The sequence below is a fragment of the Leptodactylus fuscus genome, chromosome 4, assembly GCF_031893055.1.
Source record: "Leptodactylus fuscus isolate aLepFus1 chromosome 4, aLepFus1.hap2, whole genome shotgun sequence".
Classification (NCBI taxonomy): Eukaryota; Metazoa; Chordata; class Amphibia; order Anura; family Leptodactylidae; genus Leptodactylus; species Leptodactylus fuscus.
The window spans coordinates 85,962,709-85,981,363 of NC_134268.1; the positions used below are offsets into that span (position 1 = coordinate 85,962,709).

Genomic DNA, 18,655 nt, shown 5'->3' on the forward strand with positions numbered 1-18,655 from the left:
TTTGTTTTATTTAAATCTCTAGCAGATGCTTTTTAAATTCAGAAAAAGGCGACATATGTTGCTGTACCGAACACGCCACCTGATATTTAAAGATACGATTCCACATGGCTGTGTAAACACATGCTGTCAACCTACTCTAATATGTGACAACAGAATGATATTTAGGAACTTTTAAAGTATTTTAAATTCTCACTTATGCCATGTTCACACTGCCTCTGCCAGCAATCATTCTATTACACGAATATCAAAAATAAAGGCGCATGTAACACTGTCCCTACTATCTAAACAATAGAAGTCACAACAGATCCCTGACAAATCCCAATATAAACCCATGAAGTCTGTTAGGGGGCCATTGGAATCCATTGTAAGATAGACGAAGCCCACCTTCAGTGCCTCTGTTATAAATGGAAGCCACCATACCTATGTGAACAGAGCCCTAGTAATAATAGAATAAAAAGTTAGTTAATTGGGGGTAAACAAATTGTTCACACACAAAGTTGGTAGAATTTGTTTGGAGCACTTATCCGGTTTCACTCATTCAGGCTAAAGGTCCATAAAGCGAAGCGCTGCCAAAAAGCGGTGCGAAAAACACACATCATTTTTTTCCACAGTATTTTTCACAGAAAGTCCACAGAGTTTCCGCCATCGTCTTTCTTTCTCTATTATACCTGTACAGAAAACGCCAGCGTTTCCATAGGTATAGTTGGTTTTTAGACAATTTGGCTTTTGGACACCATGACATTTTTGCAGAGCCCCTTAAATGCCAGTAAAGTAGAATCCCCAGACTTGTGACCCAATTTTGGAAACTGCGCACCTCAAACAATTTATTCAGGGCTTATTGAGCATTTTCCCTCCCTAATGTTGCATAGATTTATTTTCCAGAATTGAATGCGCAGCTGATGGTATGTTGTGTCCTACTTACTTGTTCACTCGAAAACTGTAACCTGAATAACCTGCATAACAGTTTTTGGAGTATATGTCTGACACAACCTGGGCATTCATGGTTAAAAAGTAAATGAATGCAACATTGAAGAGTTAACAATTCTTGCCACATTCCTTGATAAATTCTTTGAGTGGTATAGTTTATAAAATGGGGGTCTTTTCTTGGGGAATTCTTTTTTACTGGCACCTCCGGAATTCTGCAAAAGCAACATGGCATCCAAAAACCAGTCCCTCTAAATCTATACTGCAAAAACAAAAAGTATAGTTTCTTCCCCTCTCATCCTTGCTGTGTCCATGATTTTGCGGCGGCCACAAAATAGCGCCGCGTATACGGTACCGGCTCCCATTGAAAACGATGGGAGCGTATACGGCCCGCAAAAGCTCCCACGGCGTCTACGTACCGAATCACGAGCCAAAATACTCCGTGTGAACCCGGCCTTATACCCAAATAAAAAAAAATTGTATCTGGAAGTGCGTATCTCTGTTGACACAAAGTTAGCATGACATATAAGACACTGAAAAGGCATATTTAAAAAATAAATAAATAATAATTTTCATATAGCACAATAATTTTGGTAAACACTGTTGGGCTCAAAATACTTACTATTACCTCTTCTTCAAGTTTCTTCAAATTTAACTTTCTAACAGCCTTAAACATATCTGTTTCAAATTCTACCATGGAAAATATGTCACTGGAGAAAATATGAAAAAATTTAAATTACAGAAAAATCATCATATAGCTAATCTAGATACACACAAGTCAGAAAGCACTGCTGGAAGCTATAAATCACTCTGTGATGGTGACATGAGCTTTCACAGGGTCCTGTAAACTATATACAGTGCATCTGAAAAGTAAAATAGAGCTGTTCTCACTTGGTGTTCAAAGGAACAACTCATCCTGTCACAGATAAAAAGTTCAGAACATCTACTACTGCACTATACTGTATAGAGGCGCTACTAGTTAGCCAGTTTTTGCATGCGCTTCACTAATACAGTAGTTTTACCAGTGAAATCACCATGCTGATTTGTTGGGACCCTCAGCTAAGCATTGTATATTGCATAGTTTCAAGTTACCATGGTCAAGAAAAAACAATTGAGTGTTGAAAATATTGCATCCTTAAGCCATTGTATCTTTGGGGACCCCTGTAGTGTAGTATAACTGTACACAGTATAACTATTATATGGTAAACTATGAAAGACAATAATTTCAAGGGGCCATATGGTGGCTCAGTGGTTAGCACTGCAGCCTTGCAGCGCCGGAGTCCTGGTGTTCAAATCCCGCCAAGGGCAAAAAAACATTTGCAAGGATTTTTCATGTTCTCCCCGTGCTTGCATGGATTTCCATCCCACATTCCAAAAAAGACATACTGATAGGGAGAAAAAAATATGTACATTGTGAGCTCTATGTGGGGCTCACAATCTCCATTTAAAAAAAAAAAAGACAATAATTTAATATATAATTTAAGGTATACTCGTAATTTATTTTGATTTCCTAGGATAAGTTGCTATTTGTGTGTACATGAGAAGTAACACGCTTTTTGGTCTTTATATGGCCTTCACATTCGTGCGGGCAGTGCGCGGCAAGGCACACGGACCGCATTATACTCTATGGGGTCCGTGCTCTTTAACAGCACAGCGCTTGCAATTGCGATTGTATTCCATCTGGGGGGTCTCCATGCGGACTCTGCCCGGATGGAATACATAAGCTAGTGTGAACCAGGGGTGAGATGTACACAGTAGGTACATACCTGCTCTGTAGCCCTCTCACTGACTCAGAAGTGAGCCGCATGACATGTAAGACATATATAAGGAACCACTGGCATGTACTGATGTGAGGAAAATGCTTTGATTATGATATAGTTTCTTTTCAGCTGTTTATCTCCTGCATTTCCTGTTCCCCAATTCCCTTCTCCATAGATTTCTGTAGATATGTATCATCTAAGTCAAGTAACCTGTAGCCCATCTCAAGACTTATAGAGGAATGATTTTTACAGTGAAAGTCGTTTTCGCAGAGAAAGGGGAAACAGCCTGATAAGAACAAGAAGAGACACCTCTTGGTTTACATATATTACAAGGTTTCCTACCTTTCCTTGTACTATTCATTTATGTAAAGTTTGCTGATGGTATATATTCATGGATTGGATTTGAGTCATGATAGTGAATAACTTTCTAACGTCTTTGTCTTGAATATATGGAATTCTCTCTATAAAATCTACCCAAGAATGATGTGCTGTTTGCGCCAGTTCTTCTTTTGCCGTCTTCATGTTGTTACATAACACTTTACAATATTATCCTTTTGGAGCAGTGTGAAACTATCTAAGGCACTCTGAAGATTGATGTGTGTGTGTAGGCAGCACATTCCCCAAACGCATCATGAGAGAACATGATAGGCTACTTAGTAAACTGACGTCTGTTCAGGCATACTTTGTCCTCTGGAAAGTGTGCTATTGCACTCATCACCTCTCAGAAAGTAGGAACCAGACTAGAGAATAATTCACTGCTATTTCTCTGGTCAGATGTAAAAAGGAACAGACAACTATTGTTCCCACTGGATATACTGTACATGAATCCAAATGTTCTGTGTTAGGATTATTCCAGAAGACCTAAATTGCAGCTGTACAGCCCAGACATTATTGGAAATACGAGTTCTTGTATAAATAACATTTACAGATGAAGAGAATCTAATACATCTTTGCCAGTGATTTACATAATATACAGTATTTGGGTGATGTGGAGGGCCTGTTACCTAGCCAAGTTCGGTGTCAAGTATGGAATAAACTCATCTGCTACAATCAGACTTAAGCTACAGTAGCAAACTGCTGACATTTATTGCAAATCTGCAGAACACAGAATAAGTGTCTGATCTCCAGGACCCCCAGCAATCACAAGACCAGGAGTCTATGAATGCCCTATACAAATAGAACATTGACCCAACAAAGGCCATGTGTCTCATAATGCAAGCACGCACATCACTGCAGGAGATAAAGAGCACTTACAGACCCCTGATTTCAGTGACCAGACATTCATCTCCTATCCAATGCATAGAGTATAAGTGTCACTAGTGGGTAAAACTCCTTAGGTAACACATAGCGAGCCACAGTCAAAAAACGCTGTGAAAAAAACCATGGCGGAAAGGTATTGCATTTTTTCTGCTGCGTTTTTCACTGAAAGTCTGCAGAGTTTTCTTAAGGCTAAAGCCCTACAATGTAGAAACACATAGTTTTTCCCGCTTCAGAAACATCACAGAATAAAAACGCAGCATTTTACAGTACCAGCAAAGTGAATGAGATTCTGTTTAATTGCATCTGCACATTGAGGAAAACCTGTGTTTTAAAACACACACCTTTTTGTAAAATACAGGAAATAAATGTATACCTGCATAAATGCTCTTGTTTTCTTATAGGTTTAATAAGGGAAGGAAATCCGCAGAGAAAAACTCAATGCGTTTCCACCATAGTTTTTTCTGTATTTTTTTTTTTTTTGCTGCATTTTGCTACGTGGGGCGTCAAAGTGTATTTTCAATGTCCTTATGTATTGTTAGTGTAATATATTTAAGTGTTTAGGCATGATTTTGTACATTTATAGGCAGACAGACCTAGGGTTCAGTGAATTAGCATCTCAATCTCTCTGTATGGTGAAAAAAAATGCAGCATTTTACAGTACCTGCAAGTGAATCCCATCCACACATCACAGGAAAATCAATGCAGTGGACACACTGTGATTTCCAAAGCCGTTGTGGTTTTGTAAATCCTAACATGTCAACTACACCTATAGAAACGCCAGCAATTTCCCTATAGGTATAATGGAAGCAGAAAGTCCACATAAAGAGCCACTAGTTCACAGGTTCTGCGGCTGAAATATGGGCCACGCTTCTGTTTTTTAAAAGGTGTTTCTGCTATAAACAGCTATGACCAACGTGTCCTCTAGGGATGTCTGAGAACAGAAGAGAAGTAATAATCTAGGGGCATTACTTTCCATAAGCCTATTTCTTGACACCTTACTGTCTCTTATACCAGTCTATGGTATCTGAATCATCCTATAGCTGTGTCAGTAGTGGAAATATCTAAGAACTACAGAGGATATCTAGTGTTTCAGTATTTAAGTTGAGGGATCATTTAATTGGGAATGTCACCAATAAAGTGTGAAATATGTTGTCATTTCCAGTGAGTGACTAACTGGGAGAAGCAGGTGTGTTGAGCATCCTTTAGTCTAAGGCCCCACATAGTGACGCACAGCCAAAAATTGCTGCGGAAAAGACTGCGGTGGAAATGCATTGTTTTTTTTTTTTACATTGCGCTTTTCACAGAAATTCCACAGAGTTTTCCTCATACGACGGTTTTTGAAATCACAGCATTTCCTCTGTGGATATTTTTCTGCAATGTGTGTATGGGATTAACCAGAATCCAATGCACTTAACAGGTACTGTAAAATGTTGAGTTCCAAATTGCATTGTTTTTGCAACGTGGGGCCTTGGCCTAAAACTAAGAACCCATGTAGTGAAACACGTGGCGTTTCTTTCCTCAGAGTTTTTTCATTGTGTTTTCTCAGAGTTTTTGCAGACTTTCTGCCTATGGCAATTGATGTGAGTGTGTAGGCAAGTATATTTGACAAACTGCAACTTTCAAAAACTGTACGGGTAAAACACAGCATTTTTTTGCCGTGGCATTTCTGCATCAGCCTGAAGCCTTCCATAGCCAGGTGAAGTAAGTAACAGTGATTTTTATGTTTCCTCTCCTCCCCAGGGCCTCCGACCATTATACTCAGGGGTTCTGAAAGGACCCCCGAGTATAATGATATTGTTTGTAGGGTTCTCAGGCCAACGGCCTTACTTACCCTTCCCCCTACTGCTCACAGCAGCCTCCAAAGAAGGGGAAGAGTTTGAGCAGGAGCCAGGACCGGTAAGTAAATAGGGTCCATTACCTTCTGGAGATACTCCAGCAGGTAACAGCCTATTAAATAGATAAATAAATAATCCACAGCGATAGCAGCTGCTGCCGGGCCCCCTAATGTTCCGGGTCCTGTGGCAGCCGCAGCCGCTGTTACCCTGGTAGTTGCGCCCCTGCCTGTCCTGTTCTGCATTAAACTGATAATCCAGTGCCTAATTTTCCCTGTGATGGTGCTGCCTGGAAACTGAACACTCGCCATGGAGGCTCGTTGTACTTCACACATTGATCTGGCATGATGATGGTCATTAGACTGAAACGTCCCTGCTTAACATTGGATCAATTTTTCATTTATACCTAAATACCGTTTTTTCCATGGCGCATCAACCTATGTTAACTTCACAATAAATTTATTTGTTTATTCATCACTGAATCAAGAGTGTGCAGCAGATAATTTCTTTTTTGGATGCTGACAGGGTCGGAGGACCCATTTTCTGCTTGCACCTCAACTCAACATATGAGTGTGCGGTTCCACTGCTTTCTTACATTTGGAAACTGAACACTGACAAGTATTCATACAAATTACTAATGTTTGCTGGGAAGCTAAGTGTACTGTTCAAATGTACAGTTTTCTGGGGAGCATAAAAATGATGGATAGATAGATACATAGATATTAGATAGATAGATAGATAGATAGATAGATAGATAGATAGATAGATATTAGATAGATAGATAGATACTATTTTCTAAAAGTAATGCTTCTTCTGTAGCCTTTTGGAATAAACAGAACACTCTCACGCAGCCTGTGCTTGATAAATGAAAGTCAATGAACATATGCATGAGGGTGACTTGGTAATGAGACACTCAAGTTATGCCAGCTCCATGTCACTTGTAACCCTTGATTCTTTTTATAGCTATAGCTAATGTCTGACTCCCACTCCTGTCTTTCAGTCTAAGAACATACAAGGTGGGAGTTTTGTGGAAGGTCACATAACCCAGTTAGCATTCCCTTTTCTTTTTATTTTTTTTATGTATGATTTCCAATAAACCTACTCTAATAAAATGGACAACTGCAGGTTATGAAGATTCAGTACCATGAATTTCTCTATTAGATATACATAAACCACTGCATGAATATGCATAGTACTTGGAAAAATGTAAAAGGGACATAGGCATGTAACTACAGCTCTTCATATTACCCTCGTCATATACCTAGAAACCGGTGGTGGACTTTACGATAGGATACTTGATCCCCCTCCCCCCCCCCCTTTTTTTCTATTTGTTCCTTTCTTTTTCTAAGAGTTCTTTTTCTAAGTGCTGAAGTGTATGATAGATGAGAGACATTCATCTATTACAGGGGTTAGCAACCTTTGGCACTCCATCTGCTGTGAAACTACAACTCCCAACATGCTCCATTCTCTTCCATGGGAGTTCCCAGAACAGCAGAGCAAGTATGCATGCTGGGAGTTGTAGTTGTACAACAGCTGGAGTGCCAAAGGTTGCCTACCCCTGATCTGTTGTATCAAATCCTGTCATGTGGCCAGTGCCTTGATTGAGTTTTTCAGTATTACAGAAAGAGCCAGGCAATGCTTGTGTGGTACTTTACTACTATATACCGGTATATATGACATAAGCTGTATTTATGCCATAAATGTGTAAGATGGGAACATCCCTTTTATATTCTCTTTTTCAACTCAAGTGATAACAGAGAAACAGTTTTCTTGTACATCTGTATCGTCACCACTAATCCTTCCTTTGTTTGAGCTGACACCATTTGGGAATTAGCCATGACACACAGATTGTTCTTTCTCTGTGTTGTGCAAATATTTTCTTGTAGATTCACTAAATACTTCCTTTCTAAGTGGACAATTGAGGGGAATCTTGTTATTCTAAATCTCATTTTTTTTTTTTTTATAAATTATACATTTATTGTCTTATATTTTACTTTCTGATTATTTGCTTTCTTCTGTTTTCTTAATATGACTATAGCCATATAGGACTATAGGGCAGCCATCTTCCTGGGCTGTTACAACACCAGTTTCTGCTTTAAAGTAGATACCATAACCTATTGATTTATTTAGGAAGGTTATAGGCCCGCTGTGTGACATAGGCAGAGGTTACTGTGCAGGGAGGAAGAGGACCTAAGTTAGCCCTATCACTTATTGCCAATGGTGTGATTCTCTGTTTTCTGCCTCAAGTTTAAATAAAGAAGACTACTGTTTTTTTCTGCCTCAAAATTGCCTGATGAGCCAGTGGCACAAAACTACCATCTGTTGGATCATGAATGAACGCCTCTAAGGATAGGACCCCACATACTGGAAACACACCAATTTTGTTGCATTAGTTTACAGTACCTGCAAAGTGGATGGGATTTTGGCTAATCCCATCCGCATATTGCAGAAAAATATCTTCAGCAGACATGCTACAATTTCAAAACCATTGGTTTCCGTATAGGTATAATTGAAGCAGAAAGTCCACAGAGGAAAACTGCAGATTTTCAGTGAAAAGTGTTGTAGGAAAAACTGCAATGCAATTCCACCGCGTTTTTTCCTGCAGTGCTTCTTGGCCGCGGCTCATAACACAGGGCCTTAGTTTAAATATGATGATACTGCAGTGCTGAGGGGCCCACATTAGCCTGGGATCCCCGGAGAGGCTACACGCACCCTGAATGCCACAGCGCAACACTTGTTCATTGGGAACCCTGTGCGTAATCATACTGAAAGTGATCTTTTAAAAAAACCACATAGTCTATTATGATAGTTTTTAAATAAATTACGGTAACATGGAAGTCCAAAAATATATTTTTATTAATAAAAAAAATATGTCATAAGATTAACATGCAGTGCATTTATGAAATACATATTTAGCTTTCTAGATCACAATTAATTGATTGCTATATATGCTCATATAGACATTCTGTAACAAGTACAGAACATTTGATGTGTTGTTTTTACATTTATTATGACTTTTTTTCGTTTTTTTTTTAAAGATAATGTTTTTTTATTCCCATAGATCATCAATGATCAAATTGCAAGTGAAAAGAAGAAAAATGCGTCTTTGGGTTTTAAGGGAACAAAGTCTATGAAGAAAAAGAAGCCACCTGATGCAGGTATTTCAAAGGACATCACAAATTCACCCTCTATGTGAAATACAATGAAAAACACTGCAGAAAAACACTATGCATTTTTGCTCAATTTTTTTTGCTGCCATTTTTTAAGTTTTGATTTGATAAATGGGGGCTTAAGCTGAGGCCACATGTTGCGGATAAGAGGTCTTTTTTGTTGTTGCAGATTTTGCTGCTTTTTTGAGCCTAAAACCAGGAGTGGGTTTTGCAGAAGGGAAATTATAAGAGCCTCCTTTATATTTCCATTCTTCTTCAAACTCTTGATTTTGGCTCAAAAAAGCATAACAAAATTTACAATTAAAATCTCTGTGAACAACCGTGAAAGAAGTATAGCAAGTGTAATCCATTCATGTTATGTTGTTAGAGCCCAGTAGGTGTCAGTCTTATTGCATTTTCCGAATTACCTATTGTCTCATGTTACGGGTTCTGTAGATTATACCAAGCAGATATCTGTTCTAATATAATATTATATTTAGGTGCTGCATTAGCTTTTTAAGCTTGGTAATAATGCTTTCAGTGTTGTTTTGTTTGGCTATTGCTACTGACTACATGTCAATCGGCCTTTGGACATATGCTTTACAGATGACCTGTGAGCTCTTCTGAAATGTCTGTTTCAGTGAATGTACATGTGACACATATAATAACAGAAAAACATAATAGCAATAGCACTAACCCTACTGGGAATGTTCCTATATAGTCTGATATTGTATAGGGACAGCAGCTTGTGTCAGAATATGAACATGAAGTTTGGTAATAATGAGTTATAATAAATATATATATTTAATAGAAAATATGTCAAACAGACCTGTCAGAAGAGCTGCTCTAATAGATACATACTAATCAGACTTGCTATTATACGCTTGCTGTCCTGTCATTGCTTTTAGAGCGATCTATCCAAAAGACACAGTCCTTCAGCTATAAAGAAAAGGTCCAAAAACGCAATAGAGAAAATGCTGAAAAAGCATCTATTATATTGGTTAAGAAAAAGTCTTCTGAAATAAAGGAAGAAGAGAACTTTATATCAATAGATATTCCAAACTCACATCCTGCAGCTATTGCTCAGGGAGGCACTCCTATTATTTATTATGTGGAAGAAGATCAGGAGCCTGTATGTGTGAGTGGTGAAGCTACTCAAGTATTGTCAGAGGGTAGAAGCAAAGCTGATGTGATAGAAGAACTATATGACCGTAAAGAAGAGAACAAGGAAGAAGAAAAACTTGTATATTTAGTATCTGAGGTTGTAACAAGTATACAAATAGAAAAGAAGTATGAAGAGCACAAAGAAATTATCTCCGAACAAAAGGAGGATGATAAAATACATAAAAGTACAATAAAAAAAGACTCCTTAGAAACACCAGCATCAGATCTACTTGGTGGTGCTGACACATCTGATCGTCTTTCTCCATGCCCATCTTCTGAGGCGATTGAAGAAACAGCTATAGAAGAAAGGTAAGGAAAAGCTGTATTCACTATTTTGCTTGTGTGCAGATTATTCTAGCTTACTTTAAATGAAGTCTATATTTTACCAAATATTAAAGCAGTTGGCCACTTCAGACCAATATTGAGAGATCAATATTATTGTTTGTTTAATTAAAACTTATACAATTTTCCAATATATTTTCTGTATCAGTTCCTTACAGTCTTCTAGATCTTTACTTACTGTCATTCATTCTGCTTACTCCCAGGGGATAAAATCAGTCCATGGTCATGTGATGAGCACACAGGTGCACGGCTTGTGACCAGGCAGAGGTCTGATACTGTGCTGTGACTATAACGAGCTCTACACTTGGTTGTCCATACACAAGACTATGGACTGTATATTACATGACCATGGACTGTATATTACATGACCACGGACTGTATATTACATGACCGTGGACTGTATATTACATGACTATGGACTGTATATTACATGACCATGGACTGTATATTACATGACTATGGACTGTATATTACACGACTATGGACTGTATATTACATGACTATGGACTGTATATTACATGACTATGGACTGTATATTACATGACTATGGACTGTATATTACATGACCACGGACTGTATATTACATGACCGTGGACTGTATATTACATGACCATGGGCTGATTTTTAACCACTGAAACTAAGAAGAATGAATAAAAGCAAGCAGATATCTAGAAAACTGTGATGCTGTTTGTACAACTTTTCATTATACAAACAATAACATTGGTCTCTCAGTATTAGTCTGATAGTGACCAATCCCTTTAAGAAACTTCAATTATATTATTGTTTCAATATACTGTACTTTCATTAGTAGATTTACTAATTTCTCTTAGGACTTTACGCTCTATAGATCTCTATACACAGAGTAATTGCCCTTCATAGTGCCAGCTTTCCAAAGAGTGCTACTGCTCATCTGGGAATTAGAGAAGTTTTGTAGAATATATAGAAGATTTTATGTTTATTCTCACAATATATACATTCTTTATCTTTAGTATTTTCATTATACATCATTAACATTATAAATATTCAGTTAATGATACAGTCACATTCATGATGCTATATCTATATATATGGTGGGGAAGTTAGCTCGGTAGAAACAGTGGTACGGACCCAAATAGTACAGATAGGGACACAAAATGTGCAGCAAACTGGTTTATTTAGGAAAAAAAAAAAACCAGGAAAATAAATAAACCTTGACTTAGGGCACAAAAATGAGCAAAACAAAATAGAGCCTTAACTTCAGGCAAAAACTAAATAAAAAGACAACCAAAGTAACAAAAAATGGCCCTAGAACCAATTAGAACATGAACCAAAAATAACCCAGAGCACAAGAATATACTAAAATATATAGTTTTATTAATAAATATCTCAAAAAGTAAGAAAAACATATACATGAAACGAGAAGACAGACAAGGGAGAAAAATCTCCCCCACACATAATGTGGCAGTAGATAACCGCAACCCTCCCACGGATGAAGTTTGAACAAACCCCAAATATCACAAGTATATTGGAATAGGAAAGATAGAAATATTTATATAAAGTCACCATACATGTGCTATATGAACAATAAATGAATAGTAGCCAAAGTCAATACAAGTAGTCACTAATATTACCACACTATATCAAACAGTAGTTATATGGCTAGCATACTATAGAAGAAAGTGTCCTCAATAGGAACACTATTGCATACCTGTAGGTGCAGACATGTTTCCTATTCATGGAATAGGAAAGCCGAGTGAGGGCGAAACGCACGTCAGGCGTTTCATTTATCCCACTGGTGATGTCTTGAATATCCCCCTTTGTTTTTACCATTGTATTCCATGAATAGGAAACATGTCTGCACCTACAGGTACAGGTACAGGAAGACCTTTCATGTCCTCGGGCACATGTGGTTTTATATACCGCTAGAAAGCCGACAGTGTGCTGAATTCAGTACTCATCCATAGCTTAGTACTGGGGGCATTACTCACCGCTCAGCGTCATCGCTATGTTTCAACAATGTGGGGCCTTAAGCTTAGCCTTACAATTGCAGATTGCAGAGAAACCTACCCTGGCTAAGGAATCTGTCTTTTCCACAATACAAAAATGTGCTGTGGACTTGATCATTTACATCATGATTATTTATCTTTGTGGAATATTTTTTCACTAAATGGGGATGGAATTTTGAAAACTCTACCTATGTATTGTACTATGCATTGCCAAAGCAAATCTACCATTCCTGAACATAATCTATAACTGAATTATTATCTTTCTTCAACTTTCCCTGTTAATAAATTAGTAGACCTTACCTGCAAACCATGCATGCAAATAATAGGCAATATATATTAATAGAACAATACAATATAATATTAATAAACTTAGTGTGCAAAATGTACATACCGTATTTTTTGGACTATAGGATACACTCCCCCCCCCCCCAACATTTGGGAGGAAAATAAGGGTGTGTCTTAAAGTCCGAATGTGGACTATAAGGGGGCGGAGGAGCGGAACTACAGCATCGCCAAGCTCCTACCGCTGCAGGTTTCTTGCAGCCGCAGGAGTGTGGCAATGCTGCGGGCCCCAGCAGCTAATACCCTCCCCGGCATCCATTGTTCTATTACAGCAGATGCCGGGGCTGTAAAGCACTCGCCATAGCAACGGGGTCTCCACGTTTCCGCTGTAACGTACAGCAGAACACCAGAACTAATACCCATGATCAGACTCTAATCGTGGGAATTAGTACTTAAAGTCCCCCCCTTCCCTCCAAAGTTTAAAAATACCCCCTGTGGCCGGTCCCCACACTGGTAAAGCTGCAGGCCGGCTCCTGCATGGCAAGGTCGTAGAAGCCGACCCGATCTTGTGACAGCTTGGAGACTATTAAAGGCTCCCAGGCCTGTCATACTAAGTGTGGCTGGTCTATGACCATCCACTATAGTAATGTAGAGAGTCTCCCATAGACGGCAATACACTTGTATTGCCGTCTGTGGGACTTGCCATCAAATGATTGTACATTGAAGCCCACTAGGTGGGGCTAATAAGATAGTAAAAAAAAAAAAAAGTTAAAAAAAAAATAAAAAAATAAAATAAATACATAAAACTTCTAAATCACCTCATTTTTCTAGAATACATATAAAACTAGAAAATTACTGTGAAACATACATTTGGATATGTTCACACAGAGTTTTTTGGCAGCGGATTTTGACGTGGAATCCGCCTCAAAATCCACCTGCCAAAACGTCTCCCATTGACTTCAATGGGAGCCACTCGCTTCATTTTTCCATTAGCTAGTAGCGGAAAAAAGAAGCGAGATGACCTATCCTAGCGCGGATTCCGCGGCTGACTCATCCGCGGCGCGATACTCCCTCCCAATTAGGCCCATTCATTCGGGCCCAATTCGGAGCGGAATGCCGCGACTGCACTACATCGGCATTCCGTTGCAGCTAGCTGCACGGTATGTTCACACACGGAATCCATTTTCCACCATGTGAACATACCCTTAGGTATCCCTGTGTCCAAAAATTACAGTCTACTAATATTTTTCCTGTATGGCGAACATCAAAATTGAAAGTGCCAAATCGTCATTTTTTTTTCTTCACTGTTTTGCCTATGATTTAAATATAAGGTGATCTAAGCAATAGACATTTCCCAAAATGGTATAACTAAAATGTACATCTGACCCAGTAAAAAAAACGCTCTATGCATCCCCGTACAGCTGCAGCTCCACCTGTCAATGTGGCCTTGCAGCTGTTGCAAAACTACAACTTCCATATATTAAATATTTTACCAGTTTTTGCTTTAAAAATTTTTTCCCTATTTTCCTCCTCTAAAACCTAGGTGCGTCTTATAGTCTAGTGCGTTTTATAGTTCAAAAATACGGTACATAATGTATATACATTATATACTCCTGTCCCATGCTTTCATGCATGCATTAAACACACTTACATACAATACTGTGAAAAAGGTGTGGGGAAAAATGCTGCAAAAATAAAAAAATAACAAAAAGCAAAGTGAGGTTACGTTCTCATTTGTGTCTTTATTGGAGACTCTTTTGCAGTATGTGCTGAAAATCAGTTTTATAGTGAAAGACATCCGACTGATCCCAATTATAGTCAATAGGGTCCACCAGGCTCTGTGTGTAACCAGTGTTTTAGTGGTCCACCTCTCCAATGTTTGGGTCCCCCAACAAACCTAAACAATGGCAAGGAAATACTAGTGTTAATCTAGCATGAATGAGCAAAATAGAAATCTAAATCAAATCAATAATTGATGTGGCGACTCTTTGCCTTCAAAACAGCATCAAAACTTCTGGGTACACATGTAATCCAAGACAGACTCAATGGTGTTGAGATCACAGCTCTGTGCAGGCCATATAATCTCTTCCAATACTCCTCCTATAAAGGGTGGTCAGACCAAATGTTGATGACTTAGATTTCTCTTTGTTCATTCACATAATTTTGATCATTGACAAAAAAATTCATTTATTAAAATAAACTATTTTTTTTTTTAAGTATTGTTATTGTACTGTATATACAGTGTTAATCGATTCCTGACCATGTCTGTCTACTCACTCCCTCACTCTTCCCCTCCCATCAATATGACAACAACACAGTCCAGTTATTGTAGGTGAGGGAGGTAGTGCAGCTTCTGTTGTGTTACTACTTGAGCAAAAATGTGACAGAGCCCAACACCCTACTGGTAGTAAAAGGAGTTTAGTGACAAGGATTTATAGTTCTCAGTGCCAGGAGTCCAGCTACAACATTCAAGCAGCAAATAATAACATCCCTCCCAACTTTTGAAGAGCTGAAAGAGGGACAAAATATGCGGCGCGCATGCGTGCCGTGGCAAACTTAGCTCCACCCACTTTTATGTTGACTCCGCCCATTCCGATTCATTTTTCATGTGCCCCCACACATTATAATCTTCCTATAGTGACCTGTAAATTATATTCCCCCCTCCATCTCTCCCACAGTTTCATATAACCCCTTTATCTGCCCCCAGTTTCATGTCCCCCTATCTCTGTCCCCAGTTTCATATCCCTCCATCTTTGCCCCCAGATTCATGTCCCCCCATCTCTGCCCCCAGATTCATGTCCCCCCTTCATCTGCCCCAGTGTCATGCCGTTCTCCCCCTTCATCTGCCCCAGTGCCATGCTGTTCTCCCCCCCTTCATCTGCCCCAGTGCCATGCTGTTCTCCCCCCCTTCATCTGCCCCAGTGCCATGCTGTTCTCCCCCACTTCATCTGCCCCAGTGTCATGCTGTCCCCCCTTCATCTGCCCCAGTGTCATGCCGTCCCCTCCTTCATCTGCATCAATGTGATGCTGTTCTCACCTACAGTTAGGGCCAGAAATATTTGGACAGTGACACAATTTTCGCGAGTTGGGCTCTGCATGCCACCACATTAGTTTTGAAATGAAACCTCTACAACAGAATTCAAGTGCAGATTGTAACGTTTAATTTGAAGGGTTGAACAAAAATATCTGATAGAAAATGTAGGAATTGTACACATTTCTTTACAAACACTCCACATTTTAGGAGCTCAAAAGTAATTGGACAAATAAACATAACCCAAACAAAATATTTTTTTTTCAATATTTTGTTGCAAATCCTTTGGAGGCAATCACTGCCTTAAGTCTGGAACCCATGGACATCACCAAACGCTGGGTTTCCTCCTTCTTAATGCTTTGCCAGGCCTTTACAGCCGCAGCCTTCAGGTCTTGCTTGTTTGTGGGTCTTTCCGCCTTAAGTCTGGATTTGAGCAAGTGAAATGCATGCTCAATTGGGTTAAGATCTGGTGATTGACTTGGCCATTGCAGAATGTTCCACTTTTTTGCACTCATGAACTCCTGGGTAGCTTTGGCTGTATGCTTGGGGTCATTGTCCATCTGTACTATGAAGCGCCGTCCGATCAACTTGGCAGCATTTGGCTGAATCTGGGCTGAAAGTATATCCCGGTACACTTCAGAATTCATCCGGCTACTCTTGTCTGCTGTTATGTCATCAATAAACACAAGTGACCCAGTGCCATTGAAAGCCATGCATGCCCATGCCATCAACGTTGCCTCCACCATGTTTTACAGAGGATGTGGTGTGCCTTGGATTATATGCCGTTCCCTTTCTTCTCCAAACTTTTTTCTTCCCATCATTCTGGTACAGGTTGATCTTTGTCTCATCTGTTCATAGAATACTTTTCCAGAACTGAGCTGGCTTCTTGAGGTGTTTTTCAGCAAATTTAACTCTGGCCTGTCTATTTTTGGAATTGCTGAATGGTTTGCATCTAGATGTGAACCCTTTGTATTTACTTTCATGGAGTCTTCTCTTTACTGTTGACTTAGAGACAGATACATCTACTTCACTGAGAGTGTTCTGGACTTCAGTTGATGTTGTGAACGGGTTCTTCTTGACCAAAGAAAGTATGCGGCGATCATCCACCACTGTTGTCATCCGTGGACGCCCAGGCCTTTTTGAGTTCCCAAGCTCACCAGTCAATTCCTTTTTTCTTAGAATGTACCCGACTGTTGATTTTGCTACTCCAAGCATGTCTGCTATCTCTCTGATGGATTTTTTCTTTTTTTTTCAGCCTCAGGATGTTCTGCTTCACCTCAATTGAGAGTTCCTTTGACCGCATGTTGTCTGGTCACAGCAACAGCTTCCAAATGCAAAACCACACACCTGGAATCAACCCCAGACCTTTTAACTACTTCATTGATTACAGGTTTACGAGGGAGATGCCTTCAGAGTTAATTGCAGCCCTTAGAGTCCATTGTCCAATTACTTTTGGTCCCTTGAAAAAGAGGAGGCTATGCATTACAGAGCTATGATTCCTAAACCCTTTCTCCGATTTGGATGTGGAAACTCTCATATTGCAGCTGGGAGTGTGCACTTTCAGCCCATATTATATATATAATTGTATTTCTGAACATGTTTTAGTAAACAGCTAAAATAACAAAACTTGTGTCACTGTCCAAATATTTCTGGCCCTAACTGTATATGCCCCCAGTTTTATAGGCCCCCTACATTACATTCCCCTCAATGTTTAACACAAATACTTATACTCACCTTCCAATGCTCCCCCGCCACTCTCTCACTCCACTCACATAGTTGTAGGCCAAATGTGACGTCATCACATTGCGCCTACACACGACGGAAGCCGGAGTGCAGCAGTAAGGCAGGAGCTGTGCTGTGACAGCTCCTGCTTTACTCGCATATGATGTTCAACTCATCGGCATCCTCCGAACGCCAATGAGATAAAATTCGGACATACCGACTGGAACCGCGGGACAGGACACTGAATTCGTGAATGTCCCGCGGAAATCGGGATGGTTGGGAGATATGTAATAAGCAATTTAAAAGCTTTCTGGCTTGCATATAGGGGGCTCTTCTGCAGAGCTGTTCCCTGCATATGATCCTCTGCTGCTTCTGCTGAATTCTAGTTATGGTTGCACTACCTGTGACCATGATTCTAGTACACCTTATATAAAATATATATGAGAAAATGTACATAGACAAACATTCATTTGAGTGGCCAGCATGTGATGCTACATTTCCCTGCATCAAGCAATGTAGAAGAATGTGAAGATTCCTATGACTATATCACTTAAAGGGATCCTATCATTTAGACTCAATTTTTTTCTGCCTATCACGTAGGAATAGCCTTAAGAAAGGCTATTCTTCTCCTATCTTTAGATGTCTTCTCCGCGCCGCTGTTCGGTCAAAATCCTGTTTTTCGCCAGTATTCAAATGAGTTCTCTCGCAGCACTGGGGGTGGGCCCAAGTGCTCAAACAGCACTGGGGGCATCCCCAATGCTACAAGAGAAATCTCCAGCACCGGGGTCTTGACGCGTCTTCTTCCGGGGGTTGGCGTCAAACGTCTAGGCCTCGGGCCTAGGGCAAAGCCGACTGCACATGCCCGCCAGCCACACGAAAATGGCCGCTTACACCGTATCTATCTGTATTATACCTATGCGGAAAACGCCAGTGTTTCGTTAAGTATAATTGAGTTACAAAAAAAGTGACAGTTTTTTTAATCGCAGCATTGCCGCTGCAGATATTGTTCTGTGTGGATGGGATTAGCCAAAATCTTCTTTGCAGGTACTATAAAACACTGTGGATTTTGCCAAACTGCAGCTTTTTTTTTACTACATAGAGCCCTAGACTTAGTCACATTTTACAGCACAATCCTGCGAAATGGTTTAACATTTGGAATGTAGAGTATGTGTTCCTCAGCATGTTGTGTAGCTTTCCTTAACAG

General features: G+C 39.6%; 1 protein-coding gene across 3 annotated transcripts in view; it reads left to right on the forward strand.

The window, feature by feature from the left end:
* Nucleotides 1–18,655, forward strand: part of MYLK4 (myosin light chain kinase family member 4) — a 123,166-nt gene that overhangs the window by 79,202 nt on the left and 25,309 nt on the right. For all 3 annotated transcript variants that reach the window (XM_075270747.1, XM_075270748.1, XM_075270746.1), the window contains 2 exons: nucleotides 8,838–8,934; nucleotides 9,834–10,398. In XM_075270747.1, the coding sequence (XP_075126848.1) occupies nucleotides 8,838–8,934; nucleotides 9,834–10,398 (662 nt within the window). The remainder of the gene's footprint in view (nucleotides 1–8,837; nucleotides 8,935–9,833; nucleotides 10,399–18,655) is intronic.